Below are 13,967 nucleotides of genomic sequence, written 5' to 3'. Positions count from 1 at the left end.
GGTGTATATTTTGTATAGGCATAGCAGCACCTGAACTCGACTATATATATATATATATATATATATATATATATATATATACCACTATTCAAGTAAGTCCACCCCGTCACCTGAGTCCATGTGAACAGATTTGTTCCATTAATGAAGTGCACAGTGACATAGTTGATAATAGACCAGATCTGATCATTTGATCTCTAGCTTTTAATGGACCACATCATGGAAAAGGGTGAATTCATTTCATCACGAGTCATACTGTATAGTAGGTGTACACTCTTTACTGTTCCTTTTAAAAGTCTAATTAAGTGGTAAATTAAAGATGCAAGAAAACTATCTTAATAAAAGTGAAGCACTCATCATCACATGGAAACGTACAGAAACACCTATATATAAAGGCTAGCATGATAGAGAGCTAAACACACACTCATCACAACATCCATTTCCAGCAACCTTAGCTTCGATATATATATATACACACACGTACGAGTACTAAACTACATAAGCATAGAAAGAAGATTATTACCAGCTAGCGAGCATGTCGACGGGGAAAATCTTGGCACAATCAAAGCCGTATTTTGCAGTCATCTTCTTGCAGTTTGGCTATGCTGGCATGGCCGTCATTGCCAAAGCTGCTCTCAACAATGGCATGAACCATTACACTTTCGCCGTTTACCGGAATCTCACTGCCACCGTCATCTTTGCTCCTTTTGCCTTTTTCTTCGAGAGGTATATATATAAATATATATATTTGTCTGCATGTATATATTCACGTATGTATATATGCACATATACATACATGCAACAATGCACAAACGTAGTAGAATTTACAGAAAATAAGGTGGAAGCTAATGATGAGGCTTTATCATGCAGGAAAATAAGGCCGAAGATGACATTTTCTGTGTTCTGGAAGATAATGCTTCTTGGACTGTTGGAGTATGTTTTTATCTTTAATTATTTATTTATTACTCCATTTTTTGAACTCTAACATACTAGGAAATTTCTACTGCTTAAAAATGTTATACTTTTAAAAATAGAAAGTAGGGGTGAAAACTTAAAAAATTTCAAAGCCTCATAAAAATATTTATGATAAAATGCAAAATGGTTGAAATAAATTACATATAATAATCTAAATTTATATAATATAATATTCATAAATATTTTTATTTTGATTAGATTAACTCTTTTTACTTCTAGATTAATTTGAATATAATGATGCACAATTAAAATTTCTAAATTACATTGACTAGATATAGTTCATAAAAAAGTATATTTTCTTAAAAAACGTTTTTCATAATTGAATTACAAAACATATTTCGTATCAATTAATTCATCAATTTAAATAATTGTTATCACATATAACACATTATAAATTTAACAATTAATATAAAAAATGAAAAAAAAAATAACAATCAAAGCGTAGTAACAAGTTTTGATCCCTTGACTTCTTAAAATAACAAAATATTTACACCAACCAAGCTACTTAACAATTGACAATTTCTCTATATAAAAATATATTATTGACTTCTATTATAACATCTATACTATTAAAACATCTATATATATATATATATATATATATATATATATATATACACACAGACACACACACATATAAGGAGCTGAGGTGGGGTGGGGGAAGGGGGCCCACTGCCCCTTTACCCCGCTCTGAATCCGCCCCTGAATACAATGGTACATCTTCAATCGCTTACATATAACCTCAACATGTTGAAAATATAGCGTTTAAAAATTTAGAAGCCCATGAGTATAACATAATACATGCTTGATGCAACGGGTAGTTAGATACTTTATAATTTTCCTGAAATATTTCTTTTTTAATATAATAATAATAATAATAATTTGTTTATTTAATTATATATCTCTAAATCTCTAATGGACAAATTAAATTATTGTGAACAGGCCAGTCATCGACCAAAACCTGTACTATACGGGAATGAAGTACACAACCGCCACTTTTACAACAGCACTGGGCAACGTTCTACCTGCCATCACTTTCATATTAGCTTGGATCCTCAGGTCTCATTATTTACAACTTTTTAATTTGAGAAAAATTCCGCTTAAGATTTAAAAAAATAAAAATTGTCAAACCAGGGTTATCCCTCCTTACTAAGAAAAGATGAAGATTCAATTGGACTATAATACACATGGGTCAAACCATACTAAAAAATCTAACTCATAACCTTATAAACTCATATATTCTCTCTTATTTTTTCAATGTGGGACTCTTAACGGTTATATTTGGTGCAGGCTTGAGCAAGTGAATGTTAGGAAACTACATAGCCAGGCAAAGATTTTGGGAACATCAGTGACAATTGGAGGTGCAATGATTATGACTCTTGTGAGAGGAGGTGTTATAGGATTACCTTGGACCAAAGAGGCAAGCCATGACCAATCTGCAAGTGCTGGTAATAGTCAGCAGGATCCCGTTAAGGGGGCCGCCATGATCGCTGCAGGTTGCTGCTGCTGGGCTAGCTTCTACATCCTTCAGGTAAATAATATCACAAACAGTAAATTAAATCACGATTACAAAACATACAAAAATTAATGTACGATGTGATCTGATGATTGGTTTTACAGGCGATTACGTTGAAATCATATCCTGCTGGGCTCTCCCTTACTTCCCTGTTATGCGGGATGGGGGCATTGCAAGGTTCTGTATTGACCTTGGTGGTCGAGAGGGGAAACGCTGCAATCTGGGCTGTGCACTGGGATACCACACTCTTGGCCTATATTTACAGTGTAAGAAACGCTACTTCAAAGATAAACAAGAAGTATATATAAACAACTCTAATATTAACAAATTTTGAATTAATAATGCAGGGTGTCATCTGTTCGGGAGTGGCTTACTACATATCGGGAGTAGTCATGAAGGACAAGGGACCAGTATTTGTTACCGCATTTAATCCTCTAAGCATGATTATTGTGGCAATTATGGGGTCGTTCATCTTGGCTGAGCAACTGGACTTTGGAAAGTATGATATTTCAGCATCATTATGACCACAACTTTCTATCATGCACATAATATTATGAAGTTAGTAATATAAAGTTTCTCGATCATAATGCAGGGTTTTGGGAGCATGTGTCATTGTAGTCGGGCTGTACCTGGTCATTTGGGGTTCGAGCAAGGATGATTCATCCAAATCAAGTGGCGATGATCTCGATGCTCCGGTTGATCAGCAACTCCCCGTGATTAGGCCTGCAACAACTCATCAAGAACAGCACTCTGCAACTCCGATAGAAGTTCCCGGAGAAGAATCAGTTTAGTTTACTGCAGATTAGAGCAAGAAATATGTGTGTGGTGTGGAAAGTAGAACAAAATATCCAAATAAGTTCTACTTCATTTTTGAGGTCTAATGCAATGCACCATTTCTATCTTAGCATTTTTGCCCCCAAAAAAATCAATTAAGAGCGAATAAACTGAACTGAAGGTGTAATAAATGCCACAAAATGAGTAATCCACCCAGAAATCACAAATCATAAATCTAGAATAACTCAATTGTTTGTTTAAAATCAAAATATATACAATGATTCAACAACACCAGAAAATCATAAATCTCAAACACAAGCTATGAACTGAAAGGCTGCTCCAACATAGCAATTGGCGAGACATCAAATCAGCTCATAATAACTCCCTAAATTCCTCCAAATATGCAACATAGAATGCTCGGTTCAAGTATGAATGGAACCCAGGTATCAATGAGTTGAGAAGTCAGCATATCTTTCCTCTCCATAAATTCGCTGAAGCTCACGTGTAGCAGCTTGGTATGATGCTGACATTGAAACCAGAAAAAAGAATACTTCAGCCAGGAACAAAGATGTATAGAATGAATTCGATACTTTACAGTGAAGGCAACTTACCTTTCCAAACACGGTAGTTCTTTACATTGATGGGTGATCCGGTGACATTTTTAATTGCTTCAAACAGCGCTTCTTGTTGGGTTCCCTTCAGTTCTTGCACCACTGAATAAATCGTCTTCCCACTCACAAAGTAAATATGATTATTAGGGTGCTTTGTCTTGCAACCAGCATGGCGCTCAAATTCGAAAGCATTCACATTCTGCACAAAAAGCATAATAAGTACTCTGTAGCATAAATCTACAGAATTAAATAGAATCAGTCACCTTGTTCATTTTGCAATCATCACAACCACAGAGGTAACCGGTCCCTTTAATGATTCCTCGGAGATTTTTCTGTGTGCACAAATATAAGTATATAATCGTGTTAAAGAATTGAAAATTCGGGTAATCATTGTTGAGCAGTAAGATCCAAACTCACCTCCCTTGACCATGAAACATACTTCACAGGCACACCGTCTAAGATACTTGTGGACATCAGGCTTTTGACATTGGAAGGGAAGTTATTTGAAGAATTCTTCTTGGCTTCTTTTTCCACCTGCTTAGGCACATTATCCACTGTAATGGTATTTGTTTGATAAGCAGAACGTTCTTTGGTACTTTTCTCTGTCAGTACCTCTGAACCATCTGGTAAAGATGGACTTAATAACAAATCACGGTTGGGTATGAGATAGCGAGAACGATTAGTACCCTCTGGCCTGTTCTGAAAGCCCATACCAGATGTTGCTGCTCCCTCGCCATTTTCAGAACCCCGACCCAATTGTTGGAGGTTATTCTCTTCGTGGTTGGTGATTCCTCTTGATGCAACAGAAACATCCAACTTTCGAGGAATGTGATCACCGGAAGTAAAACAGAATGCCCTGATATCATAATTGGTACGTACTGGACTAATTAAGTTATGATACCATGACTGTGCCCTAGAAATGGGAAAACTGCTCTCAACTCCATGGATTAGACCTTCTCGAACTCCACTACCTCCAGCATTCCAATAATTGGGATCTTTAGACATAGGCAAACTAACTATTGAATCATTTCGAAAATGATTATCGAACTCCCTTTTTCTCTTATTCAAGTTTCCATCACCTAAAGATGAGATATTTTTCTCAACAAGACTAAAAATCTCAGGGCCACATATACGGTCAGTAAACTGTCCAGAGGCAGATTCATAACCAGAACCATTATCCCAGCGGGTTAAGTTCATGTGAGCAGCTACCGGAATGGGTCTGCTGTAAGCAGAATGTATTGCTTGATTCTTGTTCGATAATAGTTCTGGTCTAGAAGCATCCATAAACCATTGATGAGCAAGCTTCTGTTCCACACTTGACAAAGTCTGACAATGTATTCCTTTATCAGTAAGATTCCCACCGCTATCCATTGACACCCAAATGCCCCCGTTCTGAAAGGACTACAAAATACCCATTAAAACTTGTAACAGAAAAAGCATGAGTGATTTGAGTCAATTTTCCAACGGATTTCAATACGTTATAATCTACTGTACTCATTAGTAAGAAGGGAAACAAATCTAACATTTTATGAGGTAAAACAGAATATCATTGCTATAGAGAACTGCTGGCAATAAAACGTCTAAATTAACAACTTGGTAACATTATGGACACTGTGGTTTTGCCGCTGGCGAGTAGCATTAAATTCTAAAATATCTAAAGTATTATAACAAGCATAAATACGTATATAGCATGGATAGCATGTTAGGGTTCTGTTTTGTAGCTTCCTATCAACATTTGTGCACATGCACATTTACTCATTGAAGGGATTTATTTTTCAACTTTGGTACCTTCAAACCTCACAAGTGGAAGAAGCCTTTAATGATGTGTGGGCCTGTGCAACACTACCAGATGAATGAAAATTCAGAAAAAAGAAGATTGTTGAACAATAAAGAAAGAAGCCCAAAAGTCACTGAGTGGCCCCTGCCAATGATCGAAGTATCCCAATCAAATAAAAGTGTAATAGTGTATGTACAATTTAGTGATTTACTTAAAACTAAAGGTATAAAAAGAGAAACACTAAAAAGTAATTGAAAAGACAGCAATGCATTAACAACCTGCACTCCTGCAGTGTGTTTGTAGACAGAAAACCCCTTTCGAAACCAAGTTAAAAGCATTGCACAACCAATATTTAATTTTATGATAGGAACTCCAAAAAAATCAACCCACAGCTAGTACATTGGATGTGAGTAGGATCCAGGAGTAGATCATCATTAAATGAATAAAAATCTTCCCAAAACTAAATTTAAAACTAGATTTATAAAAATTAAAAAAATAAAAACGATTTGAACAAATCAGTTGTGTATAATGCAAAGGAATTCGCCTGAGTTTAACTAGATTAAGTATGAAAATTCATACCATCTCCACTACAGTTTTCACCCCAATTCACAAAGCATGAGCTACTCAGCTGCCCCGGTTTGCTATAGACACAAACCTAGTCTCTCAACGGATAATTACTTTTCACAAGCAGTCAAAGCATGATTCAAACAAAAATTGACTGTAAGAGAATCGGAACTTGAAAACTCAATTTTCCATAAACAATCAGGAGATCAACAAAAAGCTGCAAAGACTAGTATATAGATACAGAAATGGCATGCATTGAATCATCGAAGTGTGGATAACAGTAAAGCAGAGCTCATAGCTAGTGAATCGACAACAACGAGAGCTTCACAAGAGCTTATACCTTCGACGACGACTCGCCGGAAAGCAAACGCCGGGGAGAATTTCCGTTCGAAGCCTCGAGTAAGAATGATGTTTCCGTTAACAAATTAACAGACGTGAAGATGCCACACAGCGGGCTCTCTGACATGAACACTCTGTGCTTGTGCTCTGAAAGTGAGAAAGCTCAGGGGGTTTTAACCATGATGGCGGATCCTCTACGCTGCGGTGTAGGAGTTTCAGTGTGCTCCCTTTGATTGTTGACCCACAGGATTTTGAGATGATCTAGACCGTTTATTCCGTAACGGCTTTTAGCTTTTGATACATTCTATGTACCCAATATCCGACAGGTGTCGCATTGGAAGTAAAGTGTCTCTTTAGCTTCTTAGATGGAAATGATGTAGTACTCTCAAGTTCACAGCAATTTTTTTTGTTTTTCTTATAATTAAGAATGAGGGGTCCGCTCTAATAGACGGGGATTCTTCTTGAAAATTTTGTGTCGCATTAATCTTTTCATATCGTATTTTAGATATTTGTGGGTCATCTATCAAGATCCTAAGCCCGGTGCCATGTGAAAATTAGTGAGTAGCGAAAACATCAATCTCCTTGTTTAATTTTCATAGCAAATTGTTATTGTATCACTTGTATCACACTCGGATTAATTTACGATTATCTTCTGTAAAATACGTTTTGATTTACAAAAAAACTCGTAGTCACTATTCAAATGTGTGTTATGGATGAAGCACACAGTATAACCTTGCAGGTAAATGACCACAATAAGATAAATCAACATAGATTGGCATAGTTAATCAGTCCAAAAAAAAAAAATCAATTATTCCATTCAATGATTCAATTTTATGATATATTTTTGGAAAAATTAAACTCCTAACTTTCTCTTGATTCAAAACTCGATAGTGTAAAGAAGTTTTGGATAAATATTGTGCCTACGCGATCATATAACCTTGATTTTAGTGTGAATTTATGAAGAAAATTCTCAAGTAGAGATTACACAGATTACAATGCTTCATATAATAATATATGAAGTAATAATACATATTATTTTAATTACAAAGGGATTTTTTTCTTCTCCCAAAAGGTTGAATCCCCTTTGGGGTATGGGAGGGGGTGTTTAAAATTAAAATAACAATTATAATAATTATCCTGTTATGTCTTCAGAACATAATTTTCCTGTAATTTATTTAAAGTATTTTCAAAACTAAACAATGCCCTTCTTAAAAAATCAACACAGCTAAACTCAAGATTTTCGATTATCAAAAAGTGATTGAAAATCTGGTGGGATATGACATTTTCAATCACTTCAAAAATTTAGAAGATCTTTTGTCGCTATTATAGATCATTGTCACTTTATTATAATTAATTCTAATATTTTTAAGCATCTCTAAAATCTAAATTTCTAATCACTATTTGCTTCAATTATATATATATATATATATATATATATATATATATATATTACGTTTAGAAACGCTTGATAATGCATACACATATAAGTAATAGTGCACTATTATAGATCTTGAGTATACTGTCAATTGTTTAAAGATGCATTATCAAGTATTTTCAAATGTAATATAATATTACACAACTGTCATAACATCATTTTTTTAATTTTTAGCCACGGATGAAATTAGTCAGTATGTTCTTTATAGGACTAAGCTACTAGGTAGTTCTAAACCAATCTTAACTATAATTTATTAATAATTTTATATAAGTTGTACAAATAACTAAATATATATATCATTTTTTATCTTTAAAATATAATATTTTATGTACAATATTATAATATTTTTCTAATTCAATGTATATAGTTCCAAAATCTATCGATACATCCACACAAAGAGTAAATTCATTATTCAATTCCCAAATCCTAAGATTACTCAACATCTTCTAGCTAGGCATGGACTTGCTGAATTACATCCAAAGAGTAAATTCACTATTCCCAAATCCTAAGATTACTCAACAACCTTCCAGCTAGGCATGGACTTGCTGAATTCCATGGGATAAGGTGGATGTGTGTGTGTGTATATATATATATATATATATATATATATATATATATATATATATCGAGAGCGCTTACAACACTAGAAAAATATTGTAAATGTCTCTTATAAGGTTACATATAAATATTGATATTGTAACTCTAGAGACATATTGTCATTACAATAATCGAACTGTTTCGCTTAATTAGACGTAGACACACGGCTAAATCACATAAATTTGTGTGTTATTCTTGATCTTTATGTCTTTGATCTTTAATACATGTATTTTTTATTTTTTATTCCATTTTTCGAGTGATGATGAAAATGCGCAATCATTAGCTAAGGATGTGCACTACTAAACTTTGCTTATGTGTAATAGTCTGCAAATCACACAAGATAGGTAAACTGCACTAGGAAAATCCTATATGACGTACTTGAATGACAAAAAAATGATTAAGGCGCTCATATGTAATAGTCAGCAAACAACACAAAAGAAGTAAATGACAATAGGAAAATCTTGTCCAACAAATCCTACCAAAAAGATGTTAGCAATAATCAAACTCAGTCATGTTATTTAGTATTCCTTACTAATGCATAGGTCTTTTTTATTTGTAACCCACACAAAATATAAAATAAAATTGTGAGTTATAATTTTTATTATTTTCCCCTTCTTCCTCCAATTCCAATAAATTAAAAGCAAGACATGGTTAAACAAACCACTGCAATCTTATCCATATCCTATCAGTATAGAAAAATGTTACTTGGGGAGAAGAAAATTGTTATTTTCCTTTAGGCTGTGTTTGGAAACCTGGAAAATGACTTCTGAAAGTCATTTTTCAAATTTTTGGTGTTTGGCTACACCTGGAAAATCCAGTCAACGGAATCCATTTTCCGTTGACTAGGGAAAATAAGCCCAATTTGACGGAAAATGACTTCCGCCAAATTTGGGCGGAAGTCGTTTTCCGCCTTTCTCTTTCAATTTTTTTTTTTTTTTAAATCGGGAAACCAGAGCTATGGTTTCCGGCGGAAACCATAGCCATGGTTTCCGGCGGAACCCAGTTCCGCCGGAAATCAAAATTTTTTTATTTTTTTTATTTTTTTTTTAAGATTTAAAATGAATTTTTAATTTAAAATAAAATAATTAAAATATTTAATAATACCATTTTATTCATTTTCCAGAAAATGTACCAAACACACCAAAACAGTTTTCCAAATGTAACCAAACACTGGAAACGGAAAATGTTTTCCAGAAAATGACTCATTTTCCAGAAATCATTTTCCAGAAGTCATTTTCCTGCTTTCCAAACGGACCCTAATTCCCTTTGATTTTTTTTTTTAATTTTTTTTTTTGGTAGAGAATTCCCTTTGATTTACCTTCCCAATAATAAATAAAGTTCGTTATATTCATTCGGACTGAATTCATTAAAAATTATTTATTAATTAAATAGTCAAAATAATCAATTAAATATCATCACATATAAAAATCTATACTAAAAGAAAAATATAGCATCATGTACTCTTTTTCTGTACATATGATATAATGCTCGGATGAGCAGCTTAGTTGGTCACAGAGGTAAATTTGAAAACGAGATCGAGTCTCACAAGCCACAGTGTGGGAGAAACTTCTTATCAACCTCTCAAAGTGCCACGTGAAGGGGCTCCAACGCCAGTGCGGGAGCAATCTCTCAAAGTGCCAAGTGAGAGGGACTCCTTGTGCGCAGTAAGCAAAGACAAATGAGACGACACTGTGGGAGCAACCTCTCAAAAGTTTTACATCCTTCCAAATGTTCTATTAAAACGGGGCGGAGCATAGAGAACCTTTAAGATGAGAGATTCAATCTTTTGGGAACAATGATATAATGAGCTGCTTCATTTAATTTTATTTCCACACATGGCTTAATAAGTACTCTAAAACTATGTATCAATGCCACCTTATATATGGGGCGCAATCAAGGGGGGCATGATAACCAATGAACTTTGCACGCCGCACCTACCAATTAATAACTTGCGAATGCACCAAAATACAAATAAATCATTAATACAATCAAAATTGTGTCACGCCTCAAAAAGGAATATAATATATGTATTCTTATTTTCTATTCTCAATTTATAATTATTAGATGGATAAAGCATAATTTTAAAACTTGAAGATCAGATTACGTGTTTGATTTTTAACAATATTCTTTCTCTCCTAGGCTGGACCTTAAAAAAGAACATATTGACTATTGAGCCCCTGCACAGGGCACATGTTTGAGGGGCTATTATATTATTTGTGTATACAATTATATATAATATTATATTATAAAAAAAAGTTAAAAATTCTCAAGAATGCTATAAGTCTTTACAATTTGAGAGAATATTACAATTTCTTCAATTCTTTATTCTTTAGAGTGAAACTGAAGTTTGATTCTATAGTCCAATAAAATTTTATTTGTTATTAATAAACATGTGACAATTTTATTAATTATTATTCTATAGCTTAATAAAGCTTAAATGATTTGGTGATGATCTTGTGTGTTAAGAAGGATATGCTATACAATATTAATCTTGATGCGGTTAGTGATGAGTTCGTCTCTAGGAAAGCATGTAGAAGTTTTCTTACATAATTAATTTTGTATTTGTAAATTGTTGAAAATGTTTGAATTTTATTTAAAGTTATTTGAAATTGGTATTTTTGTACTCATGTATTGTATTTAAAATTTGGTTATGAAAAATTACATTAATATTATATACGGTATATGCAGGGGCGGAGCTAAAAATTCCAGTCAGTGAAGGTGAAAAAAAAAAAACCGTCGAAATGCGATAAAAATATTTATAGGTAAATTTTCTTATTAATATAAGAGGTTACAAATGTAGCTAGCAGGGTTTGATCCCTAGACCTTTTACAAAAAAATCACAAAGAACCAATAACGCCTCCACTGAGGCTTGAACTCGTAACCTTCCAAATGGAAGTCCAACCTGGGTACCATTAAACCACATAGTCTTGGTGGACTTAACCTATTTAAACACAAAAAGTTGTTTAAGATTAAATCAAGAAAAATTACTATAATCAATGACTAAATTGGATATTAACTCTTTTTCAATTATGAACCTTGATGATGTTTTTTTTTTTTTTTTTTTTTTTTTTGATTGAAAGCACCTTGATGATGTAATACGTGTGGAATAATAGTATAATACAATGGGGGTATGTAGTGCATGTAATTTGGATTATATTTATGACTTTAATTACTTACTAGTAATTCACTCGCGCGATGCACGGAAAAAAATTATGTTATTATAAATATAAATAAAAAATAGAAAAATTAAAATATTTTAAATTATTTAATGTAATAATATTTTTTAGCTTCCATTGGTCAAATATTTATTATTTTTATAGAATACAAAATTACAATTAAAATTAAAATTATAATTTTGTATGGTTAATATAATCTCTAATTATGTGCATATTCAAATAAACTTATAGAGATAAGTTACATAATTACATTGATTTATTCTTAATTGTATTTCATCTATATTATAATTTTTACAATACAAATAATAACTAAGATAATTACATTTGGAAAGCAAATTTCAAATTTTGTATGTGTAAATTTAAACTCTAATTGGACATATTTTTTATATGATTATATAATATATAGCTATTTTATTTTTCAAATGTTGTGTTTTTTTTTTTATATAATAAAGGATGTTGTGACATTAATTGTAACATTAATTATTTCCCAAACCATATAGCTTTATTATATAAAGCATTCTATAATGGTTTAGTTGGTTTGACTAACATATTTTCTATTCCAAAATTATTTAGATCATATTAACTTTATGAATTGGATTGTTTACCCATCTTTTAATTTGGTCGAGTTAATATCCAATTAAGTTAATTCTTAAAATGTCCTCCAACTATGGTCTTTTCTCAAATTGGTTTCTTGACTTTTAATTATACCTAAAGTGATCCTCTGACTATTGGATTTTAAGCTAAAATGATCCTCCGTTAGTTTTGGTGTTAAAATGAGGGGTAAAACTGGTAATTTAGGATTTTCACTATAGTCAAACACTACTTTTGGTGCAATTAAAAGTCAAATAACCAATTCGAACTATCTAGTTAATATTTTAAAAGAAAAATTCATGTTTATGAAGTATCTAGTAATATAATCTAAAAGTTTCAATTGTGTATTATCGTATTTAAATTAATATAAAATACTTAGAGTTGATCTAATTAAATTAAAAAATATTTATGAATATAATATTAATAGTGATGATATACAATTTATTCCAACAATTTCATATTTTATTATAAATATTCTTTTATCACGTTTTGAAGTTTTTATTTTTTATTTTTTATTTTTTGCCTCCACTGACCAACATTTTTTGTTATGCCCCTATAAACCAATATTGTATTTTTGTAATAGACAATGATTTTTTTTTTTTGTTATCTTTCTTATTCGTTTGTATTTAACTACTATTGTCTTTAAAAAAAAAAAAAAAATAAGCAATGATTTATGTCTGTTGTCCATTTGGTTGTAATTTTTCACAATAGTACAAGTTTTGTCATTATATGTATGCGTATTTATGATTATAGAAAATCAAAATCCAAATACATATATATAATGTCAAGCATTTTTGAATAATAAAGAGTTAATCTAAAGTTAATATTAGTTTGTACAACTATATATAAATACTCACTAATAATAAAAATAATTATTCTAAATTATTTAAAAAATAATAATTTTCTAGCTAACAATTAAAGTAAAAAGATTGTTTATTTAGAAAATGAAAATAAGTACGAGATCAACCCTTTTTAATCAAAATGAGTACAAATTATGTTTGAACTATAAAAAGAAAATTCCTAAAATGGTCTACCGACTATAGCCTTTTATCAAATTGGTCCTTTGACTTTTAATAGCACCAAAGTATTCCTTTGACTATAGTAAAAATTTTAAATTACCAATTTTACCCCTTATTTTAACAACCACTGAACACCAAAATTAACGGCCGACCATTTTGACTTAAAATTCAATAGTCGGATGACCACTACTTTGGGTGTAATTAAAAGTCAATGAACCAATTTGAGAAAAGACCATATAATCGGAGGACCATTTTGGGAATTAACTCTATCCAATTTGGTTTCTTGACTATTAGGCCAGATTTCACCACTTTAGTTATCCACTTCCAAACTTGCTCAATTTCATCCTCAACTATGAAATTTTTACATAAATTAGTTCTTTGTCTGTTTTGATTAACAGTTGCATAATTGAGAATAAAATTGAGTAAATTTAAAAATCGATGATCAAAGTGATGAAATCCTAATAGTTGATGGACCAAATCAGGTATTTACCCAATTTGGTCTAATGAAATATTATTATCATATCATTTACTTGTTATTTTTAAATTACAGCATTACATAACCTCTATCATAACAATATTCCGAGTAATAATTGTTA

At 31.8% G+C, this 13,967-nt stretch overlaps 2 protein-coding genes across 2 annotated transcripts; one reads left to right on the top strand and one right to left on the bottom strand.

The window, feature by feature from the left end:
- Positions 1–409: 409 nt before the first annotated feature.
- LOC109186726 (WAT1-related protein At2g39510-like) lies at positions 410–3,391 on the top strand. The gene is made up of 7 exons (XM_019336838.1): positions 410–723; positions 868–930; positions 1,915–2,031; positions 2,263–2,503; positions 2,593–2,754; positions 2,836–2,987; positions 3,081–3,391. Exons 1-7 carry the CDS (start codon positions 533–535, stop codon positions 3,277–3,279), a joined length of 1,125 nt encoding a protein of 374 aa, XP_019192383.1. The 5' UTR covers positions 410–532; the 3' UTR covers positions 3,280–3,391.
- Positions 3,392–3,486: 95 nt separating this feature from the next.
- On the bottom strand, positions 3,487–6,678 carry LOC109186725. Its single transcript, XM_019336837.1, has 5 exons — positions 6,555–6,678; positions 4,291–5,274; positions 4,137–4,205; positions 3,874–4,072; positions 3,487–3,785 (listed from the first exon to the last, which is right to left on the bottom strand). The coding sequence occupies exons 2-5, from the start codon at positions 5,242–5,244 to the stop codon at positions 3,709–3,711; spliced, it is 1,299 nt and encodes a 432-aa protein (XP_019192382.1). The 5' UTR covers positions 5,245–5,274; positions 6,555–6,678; the 3' UTR covers positions 3,487–3,708.
- Between the last annotated feature and the right edge of the window lie 7,289 nt (positions 6,679–13,967).

This window comes from Ipomoea nil, unplaced genomic scaffold, assembly GCF_001879475.1.
Source record: "Ipomoea nil cultivar Tokyo-kokei standard unplaced genomic scaffold, Asagao_1.1 scaffold1407, whole genome shotgun sequence".
In the NCBI taxonomy this organism is placed as follows: domain Eukaryota; kingdom Viridiplantae; phylum Streptophyta; class Magnoliopsida; order Solanales; family Convolvulaceae; genus Ipomoea; species Ipomoea nil.
Note: the sequence above shows the minus strand (reverse complement) of the source record. Positions and strands in the feature narration are given on the sequence as shown.